Here is a 13,672-nt window from a genome sequence, read left to right as displayed (position 1 = left end):
CTGGACTTAGCTTGCCTTTTTGTTTTTTCCTCCTCCGGTGACTCATTCATAACAGGAAGGAGTGCCATTTGACTTTTTAAATAGAAATTTAGCTCCAATCATTAGCAGATACCATGTCATGTGTGCCTAAACTTTGGAGCTCCCCCACAAATGATCCCATTTTGGAAACTAGACCCCCTAAGGACCTTATATAGATGCATAGTGAGCACTTTGAACCCTCAGGTTCTACACAGAAGTTTATAACGCAGAGCCTTGAAAAGTAAAAAATCATTTTTTCCCTCAAAAAATGATTTTTTAGCCCGCAATTTTTTATTTTCACAAGGGTAACAGGAATTTTTTATTTTCACAAGGGTAACAGGAGAAATTGGACCCCAAAAGTTGTCCAGTTTGTCCTGAGTACACTGGTACCCCATATGTGGGGGGAACCACTGTTCGGGCACACGTCGGGGCTCGAAAGGGACGTAGTGATGTTTTGAAATGCTGACTTTGATAGCATGGTCTGCGGGCATCATGTTACGTTTGCAGAGCCCCTGATGTGCCTGAACTATGGAAACCCCCACAAGTGACCCTATTTTAGAAACTAGACCTCCCAAGGAACTTATCTAGATGTATTGTGAGCACATTGAACCCCCAAGTGCTTCACAGAAGTTTATAACGCAGAGCCCTGAAAATAAAAAATCATTTTTTTTTCCACAAAAATTTTTTTTATCCCTCAATTTTTTATTTTCACAAGGGTAACAGGAGAAATTGGACCCCAAAAATTGTTGTCCAGTTTGTCCTGAGTACGCTGGTACCTCATATGTGAGGGGGAACCATTGTTGGCACACGTCGGGGCTCGGAATGGAAGTAGTGACGTTTTGAAATGCCGACTTTGATGGAATGGTCTGCGGGCATCATTATGTTTGTAGAGCCCCTGATGTGCCGAAACAGTAGAAACCCCCCACAAGCGACCCTATTTTGGAAACTAGACCTCTCAAGGAACTTATCTAGATGACTGGTGAGCACATTGAACCCCCAAGTGCTTCATAGAAGTTTATAACGCAGAGCTGTGAAAATAAAAAAACATTTTTTTTCCACAAAAATAATTTTTTAGCCCCCAATTTTTTATTTTCCCAAGGGTAACAGGAGAAGTTAGACCCCCAAAGTTGTTGTGCAATTTTTCCTGAGTACGCTGATACCCCATATGTTGGGGTAAACCACTGTTTGGGCACACATCGGGGCTTGGATGGGAGTGAGCACAGTTTGACTTTTTGAATGCAAAATTGGCTGGAATGCGCCATGTTGCGTGTGGAGACCCCCTGATGTGCCTAAACAGTGGAAACTTTTCAATTCTAACTCCAACCCTAACCCCAACACAACCCTAACCACAACCCTAACCCCAACACATCCCTAACCCTAATCCCAACCCTAACCATAACCCTAACCCCAACACACCCCTAACCCTAATCCCAACCCATAACCCTAACCACAAGCCTAACCCTAATCCCAACCCTAACCCCAACACACCCCTAACCCTATTCTTTACCCTAATTCCAACCACCCTAACCCTAATTCTAACCCTAACCCTAATAGAAAAATAAAAATATTGTATTTATTTTATTATTTGTCTCTACCTATGGGGGTGATAAGGGGGGTGATTTATTATTTTTTTATTTTTATCGCTATGATAGGATCTATCATAGTGATCAAAATGAATGAATGGAATCTGCCGCTTGGCAGATCCGACGGGCGCACTGCGCTTGCGCCAGCCATTTCGGAAGATGGCAGCGACCATGATCCGGGATGGCGGGACACCAGGAGCCACAGCAGGACTCGGAGGGTACCGGGGCTAAGGGGGGGTGATCGGAAGGCGGGGGAGCGGAGGGAAGGGGAGGGGGAGCAGATGATGATGGCGGCGGCAGATCGCTGCTGTCACTCGGTGGCGGGGGCCGATCACCCCCATCAGTCGGTGGGAGGGTTGGATCGGTGTCTCCAGCCATGCCCGATGCTATTTCAGCGTCGGGCATGGTTGAATTGTAATATTTCAGCAAATTACATTGATGAAATATTACTATCGCTCTGATTGCCTGTTTCACTTTCAACAGCCAATCAGAGCGATCATAGCCATGGGGGGGTGAACCCTCCCCCCCTGGGGTGAAGCAAAAAGGGTCCTGTGTCTGCGGGTCGGGTGACCTTTCAGTGACCCCGGTCACCCCACCCGCAGGGGGGCTGTCAATTCATGACGCCACATAAGCGTCATGGGTCGGATTGGCGCCGACTTTCATGACGCCTACGTGGCGTCAAAGGTCGGGAAGGGGTTAATCTAAGAACTGTGTGTATTGAAATGCCCCCATCTTGTGGCCAAATGAAGGTACTACGCTCCCTATAAACCACAGTGCACAACCTATGTACATGGCAGCAAAAAGATATAAGACACATTATAGATTTAACTTCTAAGGTAATACACCAGTAGGTGTAGCAATACCCTTAATATGAGTGGTAATGCACTATAAGTATAGCAGTACCATAACTTGCAAATTGCCTCGTCAGAGAAAAAGAGGACTTGAACTCTATAGCGCCACCTGTTGGTAGTAGTGATCCTATAAGTCACAATCAACCCTTTAACGAGTCTTGTAATATGACTAAGGATAAAAGCCAAATCAGAATCTCAATTTGCAGACACGGTGTTTTGTCCTATTAGCCTTGACAAGCCAGAGCTGGCTTGTCACTCTCCACAAGGAGAAACCTTACCCCTTAGACCGCGGTACCATAACAACATTTTTGTCATACCCTTACACGCCTTCTTTTCCAAGCTCTGCCGTGCACACAAACGGTAGTTATCCCCCCATATTGGGGTATCAGCGTACTCAGGAGAAATTGTGCAACGTCTTTTGTTGTCCATTTTCTCCTTTTACCCTTGTGAAAATAAAAAAATCGCTACTGAAAGATCATTTTTGTGACTAAAAAGTTAAATGTTCATTTTTTCCTTCTACGTTGCTTCAGCTCCTGTGAAGCACCTGAAGGGTTAATAAACTTTTTGAATGTAGTTTTGAGTACCTTGAGGTGTGCAGTTTTTAGAATGTTGTCACTTTTGGGTATTTTCTGTCATATAGACCCCTCAAAGTGACTTGAAATGTGAGGTGGTCCCTAAAAAAATGGTTTTGTAAATTTTGTTGAGTAAAATGAAAAATCACTGGTCAATTTTTAACCCTTATAACATCCTAAAAAAAAAAATGTTGGTTGCAAAATTGTGCTGATGTAAAGTAGACATGTGGAAAATTTTATTTATTAACTATTTTGTGTGACATCTCTCTGATTTAAAGGCATAAATATTCAAAGTTCAAAAATTGTCAAATTTTCAAAATTTTTGCCAAATTTCCATTTTTTTCACAAATAAACGCAAGTCATATTGAATAAATTTTACCACTAACATTCTCGGAATCAGTGGGATCCGTTGAAGCTTTCCAGAGTTATGGGCTCAAAAAGTGACAGTGGTCAGAATTGAAAAAAAATCGCCTGGGCAGGAAGTTGAAAACAGGCTTCGGGGTGAAGGAGTTCAAATTTTATATCTTTTTAAATATTTTTAAAAACTTTTTCTACTTTTCACTGCTTCAATAGTCTCCGTGGGAGACTAGAATTTGCAAACATATGACCGCTTATGCTACACACAGGAGGGCTTTAGTCCGGCTGTGTGTAGCAAAAATGCTCATATGCGGCACTCATAGCAGTTCAGCGATGACAACCACAGGGGTCTCCTGCAGACCCCGGATTGTCATGCCAACCCATTGGCGACCCGTGGTCACGTAACACAGGCACCGATGGGTGGGGTTTATGACGCGCTTCCGGCGCCAGCATGTTAAATGCCACTGTCTGAACTTGACAGCGTCATTTAACATGTTAACAGCCGCATATATATTGTGAATCCACCCACGGCTGTTAGCATATCAGCTGATTAAATCAGCTGACATGTGCTGGAAAAGTTGTTGGTTCATTGCCAGAACCTGTATCAAATGGAGAGAGGCGACCTTGGATGTTCCTATACGTCCAAGGTTGAAAAGGGGTTAAGCTTTTCTTCATCACCATGGTAAGTTCTTCTTCATTGCTGTGTAGCCTCCTCAACTTCCATCACGGATTATGCTGTTTCACTATGGCGTAAGGCCTCATTCAGACGTTAGTATTTTTCCACACACAAGAAAATTAACTGATTATTCTGAGTTTGTCAGTGTTTGGGCTGAGTGTCATAATTTTTTCTTGTATGTGGTGAGAATGTTCTGACAGTCCATGAAAATCGTACTGCACACGGATGGCATCTGATTTTTTTCATGAGTCCATAGATTTGCATTGCTGATTTGGATAAGATGCTTGGATCAAAATAGGACATGTCATTGATATTTTCCGCTGACCACTTGATCCGAGTCAAAATCAGACATGTGAAGAGCCCCATACCTTATTGTAGGTACGAGTGCTGTTCAAGAAAAACACGAATAGCACTTGAATGAGAAAAACTGACGTCTGAATGAGCTTTAATAGATTACTACTATTACTGCAGAGAGTCATGATTTCTCCCAATACATCCTCAGTGGGACACGGCTCCCTGAACTAGGTGTATGAATTTTGTTAGGACTCAGGTCTGTTGAATTTAGTGAGCTGAATTCAGGTGTGCTTATTGTGTAGTACATCTGCTTCTTAACTCCTTATTGACAGAGACAATTATGTGCTTAATGACCAAGCCAATTTTTACAATTCTGACCACTGTCATTTTATGAAGTTATAGCTCGGGAACTCTTCAACGAATCCCTCTGATTCAGAGACTGTTTTTTCGTGATATATTGTACTTCATGTTAGTGGTAAAATTTCTTTGATATGACTTGTGTTTATTTATGAAAAAATGAAAATTTGGCAAAAATTTAGAAAATTTTGCAATTCTAAAACTTTTGATTTTTGTGCCCTTAAATTAGAGAGTCATGTCACACAAAATACCTAATAAATAACATTTCCCACATGTCTACTTTACATCAGCACAATTTTGGAAACATAATTTTTTTGTTAGGACGTTATAAGGGTTAAAAAGTTGACCAGTGATTTCTCATTTTTTCAACAAAATTTACAAAACTTTTTTTTTAGGGACCACCTCACATTTGAAATGAGTTTGGGGGTCAATATAACAGAAAATACCCAAAAGTGACACCAACCTAAAAACGACACCCCTCAAGGTGTGCAAAACCACATTCAAGAAGTTTATTCACCCTTTAGGTGCTTCACAAGAACTAAAGCAACATGGAAGTAAAAAATGAACATTTTACTTTTTTCACAAAAAATTTACTTTGGAACCAAACTTTTTTATTTTCACAAGGGTATCAGGAGAAAATGGACCACAACATTTGTTTATGCAATTTTTCCTGTGTACGCCAATACCCCTCATGTGGGGGAAAGCCACTGTTTAGGCGAATGGCAGAGCCCAGAAGGGAGGGAGCACCGTTTGACTTTTTGAACGCAAAATTGTCTGGAATCAATGGCAGGTGCCATGTTGTGTTTGGAGACCCCATGATGTACATAAATAGTGGAACCCCCCCTCGAATTTTAACTCCAACCCTAACACAGCCCTAACCCCAACACACCTCTAACACTAATCCCAACTCTAACCATAACCCTAACCTCAACCCTAGCCCTAGTTCTAGCCCCGACCCTACCTCTGATGGAGAAATGGAAAAAAAAATACATTTTTTAAATTTTATTATACTAACTAAGGGGATGATAAAGGGAGGTTTGATTTGCTATTTTTTTTATTTTTGTCACTGTGATAGGGTCTATAACAGTGATAAAAATGGACCAATAGGAAAAATCTCCTATTGTTGCCAGGTGCCAGCCGGCAGATCTCGGCGGGCTCACTGCGCATGTGCCCGCCATTTTCTTCCCAGAAGATGTCGAGGGCTGGGGGACAGGACTGGAGAATGCAGGAGGTGCCAGAGGTTCTGGGGGGCTCGGGGGACCCCATTTCTCTTTCCTCTGATGTGTTAGATCATATCAAAGGAGAAATAAATAAATGGAAGATCAGACTTTTTTTGCGGTTGCCATTATTCCGTAAAAAACGTTGATCGCAACACTCGGGATGGTAAAAACTGACCCGAATCATGTTCTCCAGGGTCTCATCTACTCCCGGTTGCCGAGACCCCGGAGATTTTCTGATGCTGGGGGGCACTATAACCTTATCTCTCAGCGCCGTTAAAAAGCGGCACTGAGGAATAAGTACCCTTAACTGCCGCCATTAAAAGGCTTATAGGTCATTCAGGGGTTAAGGCTATGGTGCCATGATGAGCTTTGGATGAAGCTACTTACTGTCAAACTACTGTGCTTTCTCCTTTTAAATCATACTGACAGCCCAAAACATCCAAATGACCCTGATCAAAAGTTCACATGCCCCATTTCTTAATACTGTGCATTGTCCCCTCCAACATCAATGACAGCTTAAAGTCTTTTGTGGTAGTTGTGGATGAGCTTCTTTATTTTTTCAGATGGTAAAGCTGCCCACCCTTTTTGGCAAAAAGCTTCCAGTTTCTGTAAATTCCTGGGCTGTCTAGCATGAACTGCGCGCTTGAGATCTACCCAGAGTGGCTCAATGATATTGAGGTCAGGAGACTGAGATAGCCACTCCAGAACCTTCCCTTTGTTCTGTAGCCAATGACAAGTCGACTTGGCCTTGTGTTTTGGATCATTGTCATGTTGGAATGTACAAGTATATCCCATGTGCAGCCTCCGGGCTGATGATTGCAAATTTGCCTCTAGTATTTGCTGATAACATGCTGCATTCATCTTTCCTTCAACTTTGGCCGTTTCCTGTGCCTTTGTAGCTCACACATCCCCAAAACATCAGCGATCCACCTCTGCGCTTTACATTAGGAATGGTGTTCCTTTCATAATAGGGCCGTGTTGACCTCTCTCCAAATGTTACGTTTATGGTTTTGGCCAAAATTTCAATTTTGGTCTCATCACTCAAAATTACCTTGTTCCAGAAGTTTTGAGGCTTGTCTCTGTGCTGTTTTGCATACTGTAGGCAAGATGCTTTGTGGGATTTGTGCAGTAATGGCTTTTTTCTGGTAACTCGACCATGCAGCCCATTTTTCTTCAAGTGCCACCTTATTGTGGATCTTGAAACAGCCATCCCACTAGTTTTCAAAGAGTCCAGTATTTCAGCTGATGTTATTTGTGGGATTTTCTTTGCATCCCGAACAATTTTCCTGGCAGTTGTGGATGAATATTTTGTTGGTCTGCCTGACGGTGTTTTTTTTTTTTCACAGTGCGATTTTCCATTTGCTATTACAGTTTGAATGCTGCTGACTGGCATTATCAATTCCTTGGATATCTTTTTGTATCGTTTTTCTGTTTTATACAGCTCAACTACCTTTTTCCGTAGATCTGTTGATAATTCTTTTGCTTTCCCCATGACTCACAATCAAGAAATGTCAGTGGCTGGATGAAAGATGCAAGAGTCTGTCTCGATCCCAGAAACTCACTCAGCTTTTATGCACACACTGATTACAAGCAAACAGGTCACAGATGAGGGTGTTACCTTTAGTAGCCATTCAAACCCATTTGTGTCAACTTCTATGCATGTTATCAGGCCAAATTCACCAGAGTATGTGAACTTTTGATCAGAGTCACTTGGATGCTTTGGGTTGTCGTTATAATTTAAAAAGAGAAAACAGAGTAGTTTGACAACAAATGGCTTCACCCAACCACTAACCATGAGTGGACAAAAAGCTTTGGTGTTATCATTCATATTCTCTGGAAAAAGGGCAAAAAGCAAAAATTCTACTAGTGAATGTAAACTTTTGAGCACAGCTGTACATTAAAATATGAAATCAATTGTTTTTAACCTTACATTAACTTTAGTTTATTTCTCTTTACAGATTCTATTGTGATTGGATTCTGGGTCGGTGTAGCTGTTTTTGTTATTTTTATGTTTTTTGTTTTGACCTTGTTGGCTAAGACAGGAGCTCCCCAACAAGAGTAAGTACTTTTCAATATATTACAGAAAGTATGTCATTTTATTATTTAGCATTATATTTTCTCTTTTAAACCCTTCACCTCTCAAGCATGTTTTCCCCTTCATGACCAGGCCACGTTTTACAATTCTGATCAATATTATTTTATGTGGTTATAACTAGAGATGAGCAAAACTTTAAAAGTTCGGTTCGGATCTGCGAACATCCCAATGTTTGCTGAACATGTTCAATGGACATACCCAAACCCCACTTCAATAGGCGGCAAAACCAAACAACCTTCAGTGAGGCCAAAAAGCTGTTAAAACAGGTAAAATTGGGGGCAGATATAAGGAAAAGTGGCATCAATTGACCCATCAATTGCGCTATAAATAATTTTTTTTAAAAATTGACGTGGGTTCCCCTGTATTTTTCATAACCAGCCAGGCAAAACTGTAATTTCCGAATGACGTGATTCAAATGAAACCTCTGAGAAATCCAGTCACTATAATAATGAGACAGCAAAGTTACTCTCGACTCCATCTGGCCTCTGTTCAGCGTTGTCCTTTGTTTTCAGAGGTGCAGAAAACTGTGTCAGACCGCACTTTTATGCACGTATAAAAAGATGTACACTGCCGGATCACAGGTCAGATGGCTCCACAGTGCCTCATTGTAGGGAATCTTTTGTCTGGAGTTCTGTCTAAATCACATATTTCAGAGATTTACATGGAAACCTTGGTGTAATCGCTGAGTGTAGAGCGCAGGATAAATGTGTGCCAAGCCTTACTGGCAAGACGGGGCGGCCCACTTGGCACCTGAACAAGTTTTTTTTTTTATTATCTATAAATCCGGGGTCGGTCCCCCGCCCTCTGTCCTCTGCAAAACCTCATACTCACCACTATCCACTATCTTTTTTCCTGTGAGAGCACGCGGTCCACATGTTCACTCATTAAGGTCATAAATATGGACGCCACTCCACTCCCATAGGCGTGGCGCCCATATTCATGACCATAATGAGTGGTGCCACATGACCGCGCGCTCTCACAGGAAAAAGTTACTGGCGCCTGGACTCAGGTGAGCGGTGTTGAGAATAAGCCGGTGCGGAGCCAGGGGGAGAATGGGGGAGAATGAGCTCAGCCCCCGGGGCAGATGAGAGTGAGCCGGGGGGGATGAGCCCAGCGGGGGGAGATGAGAGTGAGCGGGGGGGTGAAATGAGCACAGCGGAGATGAGAATGAGCCCAGCAGGGGAGATGAGCCCAATATTCTCTATGGGGCATTATATGGGGCCCATTCTATATGTATGGAGCATTATATGGGGCCCATTATCCTGTTTGGAGCATTATATGGGGCCCATTATCCAGTATGGAGCATTATATGGGGCCCATTATCCAGTATGGAGCATTATATGGGGCCCATTATCCAGTATGGAGAATTATATGGGGCCCATTATCCTGTTTGGAGCATTACATGGTGTCCATTATTCTGTATGGAGCATTATATGGGGCCCGTTATTCTGTATGATGCATTATATGATGTCCACTATTCTGTATGGAGTATTATATGGGGCCAGTTCTGTATGGAGCAATGTATGGGGCCTATTCTGTATGGAGCATTATATGGGGCCCATTCTGTTTGAAGTATTATATGTTGTCCATTATTCTGTATGGAGCATTATATGGGGCCCATTATTCTGTATGGAGCATTATACGGGGCCCATTATTCTGTATGGATCATTATATGGGGCTCATTATTCTGTATGGATCATTATATTGGGCCCGCTATTCTGCATGGATCAATATATTGGGCCCATTATAATGTATGGATCATTATATTGGGCCTGTTATTCTTTATGGATCATTATATTGGGCCCGTTATTCTGTATGGAGCATACATTGGGCCCATTATTCTGTATGGAGCATTATATGGTTTCCATTATTCTATATGGTGCATTATATGAGGCCCATTTTCTGTATGGTGTTCTGTATGGAGTATTGTATGGGGCCCATTATTCTGTATAGAGCATTATATGATGCACATTATCATGTAAGGAGCATTATATGAGGACCCTTTTTCTGTATGAAGCAATATATGGGGCCCATTATTCTGAATGAAGCAATATATGGGGCTCATTATACTGTATGAAGCAATATATGGGGCTCATTATATTGTATGGAGCATTATATGAGGCTCATTATTCTGTATGAAGCAATATATGGGGCCCAATAAACTGTATAGAAGACTATGTGATGCCCAGAATACTGTATGGAGTTCTATCCTGTCCGGTCTTAAATGAAAACTTTTGAATCCCCACTAGGGCACGCAATGTGCTATGCGAGGATTTGCTGGTTTCTAAGCTATTGTAGAATTTACAATACAGATCACTCATGTAATGTAAGAAATGATATCTTTGGCATTGTACTATACCTATATGTCTTTGCCGTATCTGTGCATCATGAATTGTGGTATGTGTTAAAGGGGCCCACTGAGACACTTTTGCCCGGGGCCCACAAAAACCTGGAGCTGGCCCTGCTTACTGCGATCTTTATGAGGCAAAATTGACAAATTCATAGTAGGTGAAGAATTGTTTTTTTTTTAAATTTTGCAGTATAAGCGATTAGAAGTCTTTATTCTTTAGGTCGGTGTGATTACAGCAATACCAGATTTATATTGTGTTTTTATGTTTGGCTGCTGTCACACACTAAAAAACGTTTTTTTGCAAAAACAAGTTTTTGCATCTCCATATTTTGGGAGCTATAATTTTTTTCATATTTATGCTGACAGAGTAATGTGAGGGCTTGTTTTTTGGGGGGGATGAGTTGACATTTTTATTGGTATTGTCTTCGGTCACATAGCATCTTTTGATCGCTTTCTATTCTGATTTTTGGGAGGCAACTTAACCCCTTTGCCCCAAGGGTGGTTTGCCTGTTAATGACCAGGCCAATTTTTGCAATTCTGACCACTGTCCTTTTATGAGGTAATAACTGTGGAACGCTTCAACGGATCCCGGTGATTCTGACGTTGTTTTCTTGTGACATAGTGTACTTCATGTTAGTGGTAACATTTCTTCGATATGACTTGCATTTATTTATGAAAAAAACAGAAATATGGCGAAAATTTAGAAAATTTAGCAATTTTCAAACTTTGAATTTTTATACCCTTAAATCACACAAAATACTTAATAAGTAACATTTCCCACATGTTTACTTTACATCAGCACAATTTTGGAACCCAATTTTTTTTTTGTTAGGAAGTTATAAGGGTTAAAACTTAAACAGCGGTTTCTCATTTTTACAACACCATTTTTTTTAAGGACCACATCACATTTGAAGTCACTTTGAGGGGTCTATATTATAGAAAATACCCAAAAGTGGCACCATTCTAAAAACTGCACCCCTGAAGGTGCTCACAACCACATTCAAGAAGTTTATTAACCTTTCAGGTGCTTCACAGGAATTTTTGGAATGTTTAAAAAAAATGAACATTTAACTTTTTTGCACAAAAAATTTACTTCAGATCCAATTTTTTTTATTTTACCAAAGATAACAGGAGAAATGGGACCCCAAAAGTTGTTGTGCAATTTCTCCTGAGTATGTTGATGCCCCATATATGCAGGTAAACCACTGTTTGAGTGCACGGCAGAGCTCGGAAGAGAAGAAGCGCCGTTTGACTTTTCAATGCAAAATTGGCTGAAATTGGACGCCATGTCACGTTTGGAGAGCCCCTGATGTGCCTAAACAATGGAAACTCCCCAAAAGTGACACCATTTTGGAAAGTAGACGCCCAAAGGAACTTATCTAGATGTGTGGTGAGCACTTTGAACCCCCAAGTGCTTCACAGAAGTTTATAACGTAGAGCTGTAAAAATAAAAAATCATATTTTTCCACAAAAATGATCTTTTCACCCCAATTTTTTATTTTCCCAAGGTTAACAGGAGAAATTGGACACCAAAAGTTGTGCAATTTGTCCTGAGTATGCTGATACCCCATATGTGGGGGTAAACCACTGTTTGGGCACATGTGTTGTGAGTTCATTTTTCCCTTCACCATTGAGGTCTGATGAACTCCCTCCTCTGGTGAAGGAAGGTAGTGAGGCTGATTACCAAACACCTGGGCAGCTAGATGATGACTGGGTGGCTGGAATTGAGGACTGGATATAAGGCAGCCAATGCCCTTCTGCCTTGCTGGTGATCCTGCTGGATTCTTGGAGACCAGTCTGATTCCTGCGTCTCAAAGCTAAGTTTTTCTGCTCTGCTTTGTACTCTTCAGTTTTGTTTTTGTTTTGCCTTGTTTTTTGGGAGTTCTGCCATCCCCGGCCGGGGGTGAGCTGAATTCCATTTTTGTCTCTGATCTGTTGATCTTTTGCTCTGTCTTCAGAATATACCTGAGTGCTGATATAGTCTTTTGAAGCCTAGCGACTTCAGGGCCTGTTTTTCCTATCAGTCGGTTAGCTCATTTTGGATAGGGTTTTTGCGGATGGCAGACAGCAGCTTTCCTATCCTGTCCTATTTAGTTAGCTTGGGCCCCATCATTTGCTCAACCTATCTTTCTATCTGTGTTAGTGTTTTCATCTTGCTTCACCGTCATTATATGTTGGGGGCTGCCTATTGCTTTGGGGTCTGCTCTGGGGCAGTTTAGTTTTTCCCCTTTCTGTCTTTAGGCTATATAGTTCTCCGGCTGTGATCGAGGGGTCTAGGGCACCGTAGGAACTTCCCACGGCTACTGCTAGTTGTTGTGGATAGGTTCAGGGGTCTGCAATCCGATAGCTGCCAACCTCTCTAGTTTTTCTGGACTTAGCTAGTATTTTGTTTTTTTCTCCTTCGGTTACTCATCATAACAGAATCACCAGCCATACCGCAGATCCTAGGGTACTCAATAGCAGGAGAGAATTGTAAAAAAAAAAAAAAAAAAAAAAGAAAAGAGAAAAAAAAAAAAAAAGGGTGTCAGAATTTTTTTTTTTTGTGCATATTTTTTCCTCTATATCTCTGAGACCGTAGGGGGAATTTTTCTCTCAATGGAGATGAAGCAATTGTCTGATCGTGTGGAGCAGCTCGCTGCTGAAGTGCGGGGAATTTCCGCCTATATTGCTCATTCACATGCTGCTGAACCAAAGATTCCTTCTCCTGATGTGTTTTTTGGGGATCGGTCTAAATTCTTGAATTTCAAGAATAATTGTAAATTATTTTTTGCCTTGAAGCCTAACTCGTCGGGGAACTCCGCGCAGCAAGTTAAGATTGTCATCTCTTTGCTGCGCGGCGATCCCCAGGATTGGGCGTTTTCTTTGAAACCTGATGATCCTATTCTGAATAATGTGAATGCATTTTTTCAAGCCTTGAGGTTGTTGTATGATGAACCTAATGCTACTGATCAGGCTGAAAAGACCCTGTTGGCATTAAGCCAGGGTCGGGATTCGGCAGAGTTGTACTGTCAAAAATTCTGAAAGTGGGCGGACCTTACTACCTGGAATGATGGTGCCTTGGCAGCCCTCTTTTGGAAGGGTTTGTCAGAAACTGTAAAAGATACTATGGTGGAAGTTCCTGGTCCCTCTGGTCTTGACGATTCTATGTCATTAGCCATTCAGGTGGATCGGCGTTTACGTGAACGCAAAACTACACGAGAGATGTTGCCACCTGTTGAACAAATGTCTGAACCTATGCAATGTGATAGAGTTTTGTCTAGGGCAGGGGTCCCCAACCGCCGGTCCGCGGCCCAGCACCG

General features: G+C 41.8%; 1 protein-coding gene across 1 annotated transcript in view; it reads left to right on the top strand.

The window, feature by feature from the left end:
• The window catches only part of MRAP2 (melanocortin 2 receptor accessory protein 2), a 115,890-nt gene that overhangs the window by 37,233 nt on the left and 64,985 nt on the right, over positions 1-13,672 (top strand). The window contains exon 2 of the mRNA XM_073589649.1: positions 7,887-7,986. Within this exon, the coding sequence (XP_073445750.1) occupies positions 7,887-7,986 (100 nt within the window). The remainder of the gene's footprint in view (positions 1-7,886; positions 7,987-13,672) is intronic.

Source organism: Dendrobates tinctorius, unplaced genomic scaffold, assembly GCF_039654945.1.
Source record: "Dendrobates tinctorius isolate UK_male_01 unplaced genomic scaffold, ASM3965494v1 ptg000111l, whole genome shotgun sequence".
Taxonomy (NCBI): domain Eukaryota; kingdom Metazoa; phylum Chordata; class Amphibia; order Anura; family Dendrobatidae; genus Dendrobates; species Dendrobates tinctorius.
This window is presented reverse-complemented; position numbering and strand designations above follow the sequence as displayed.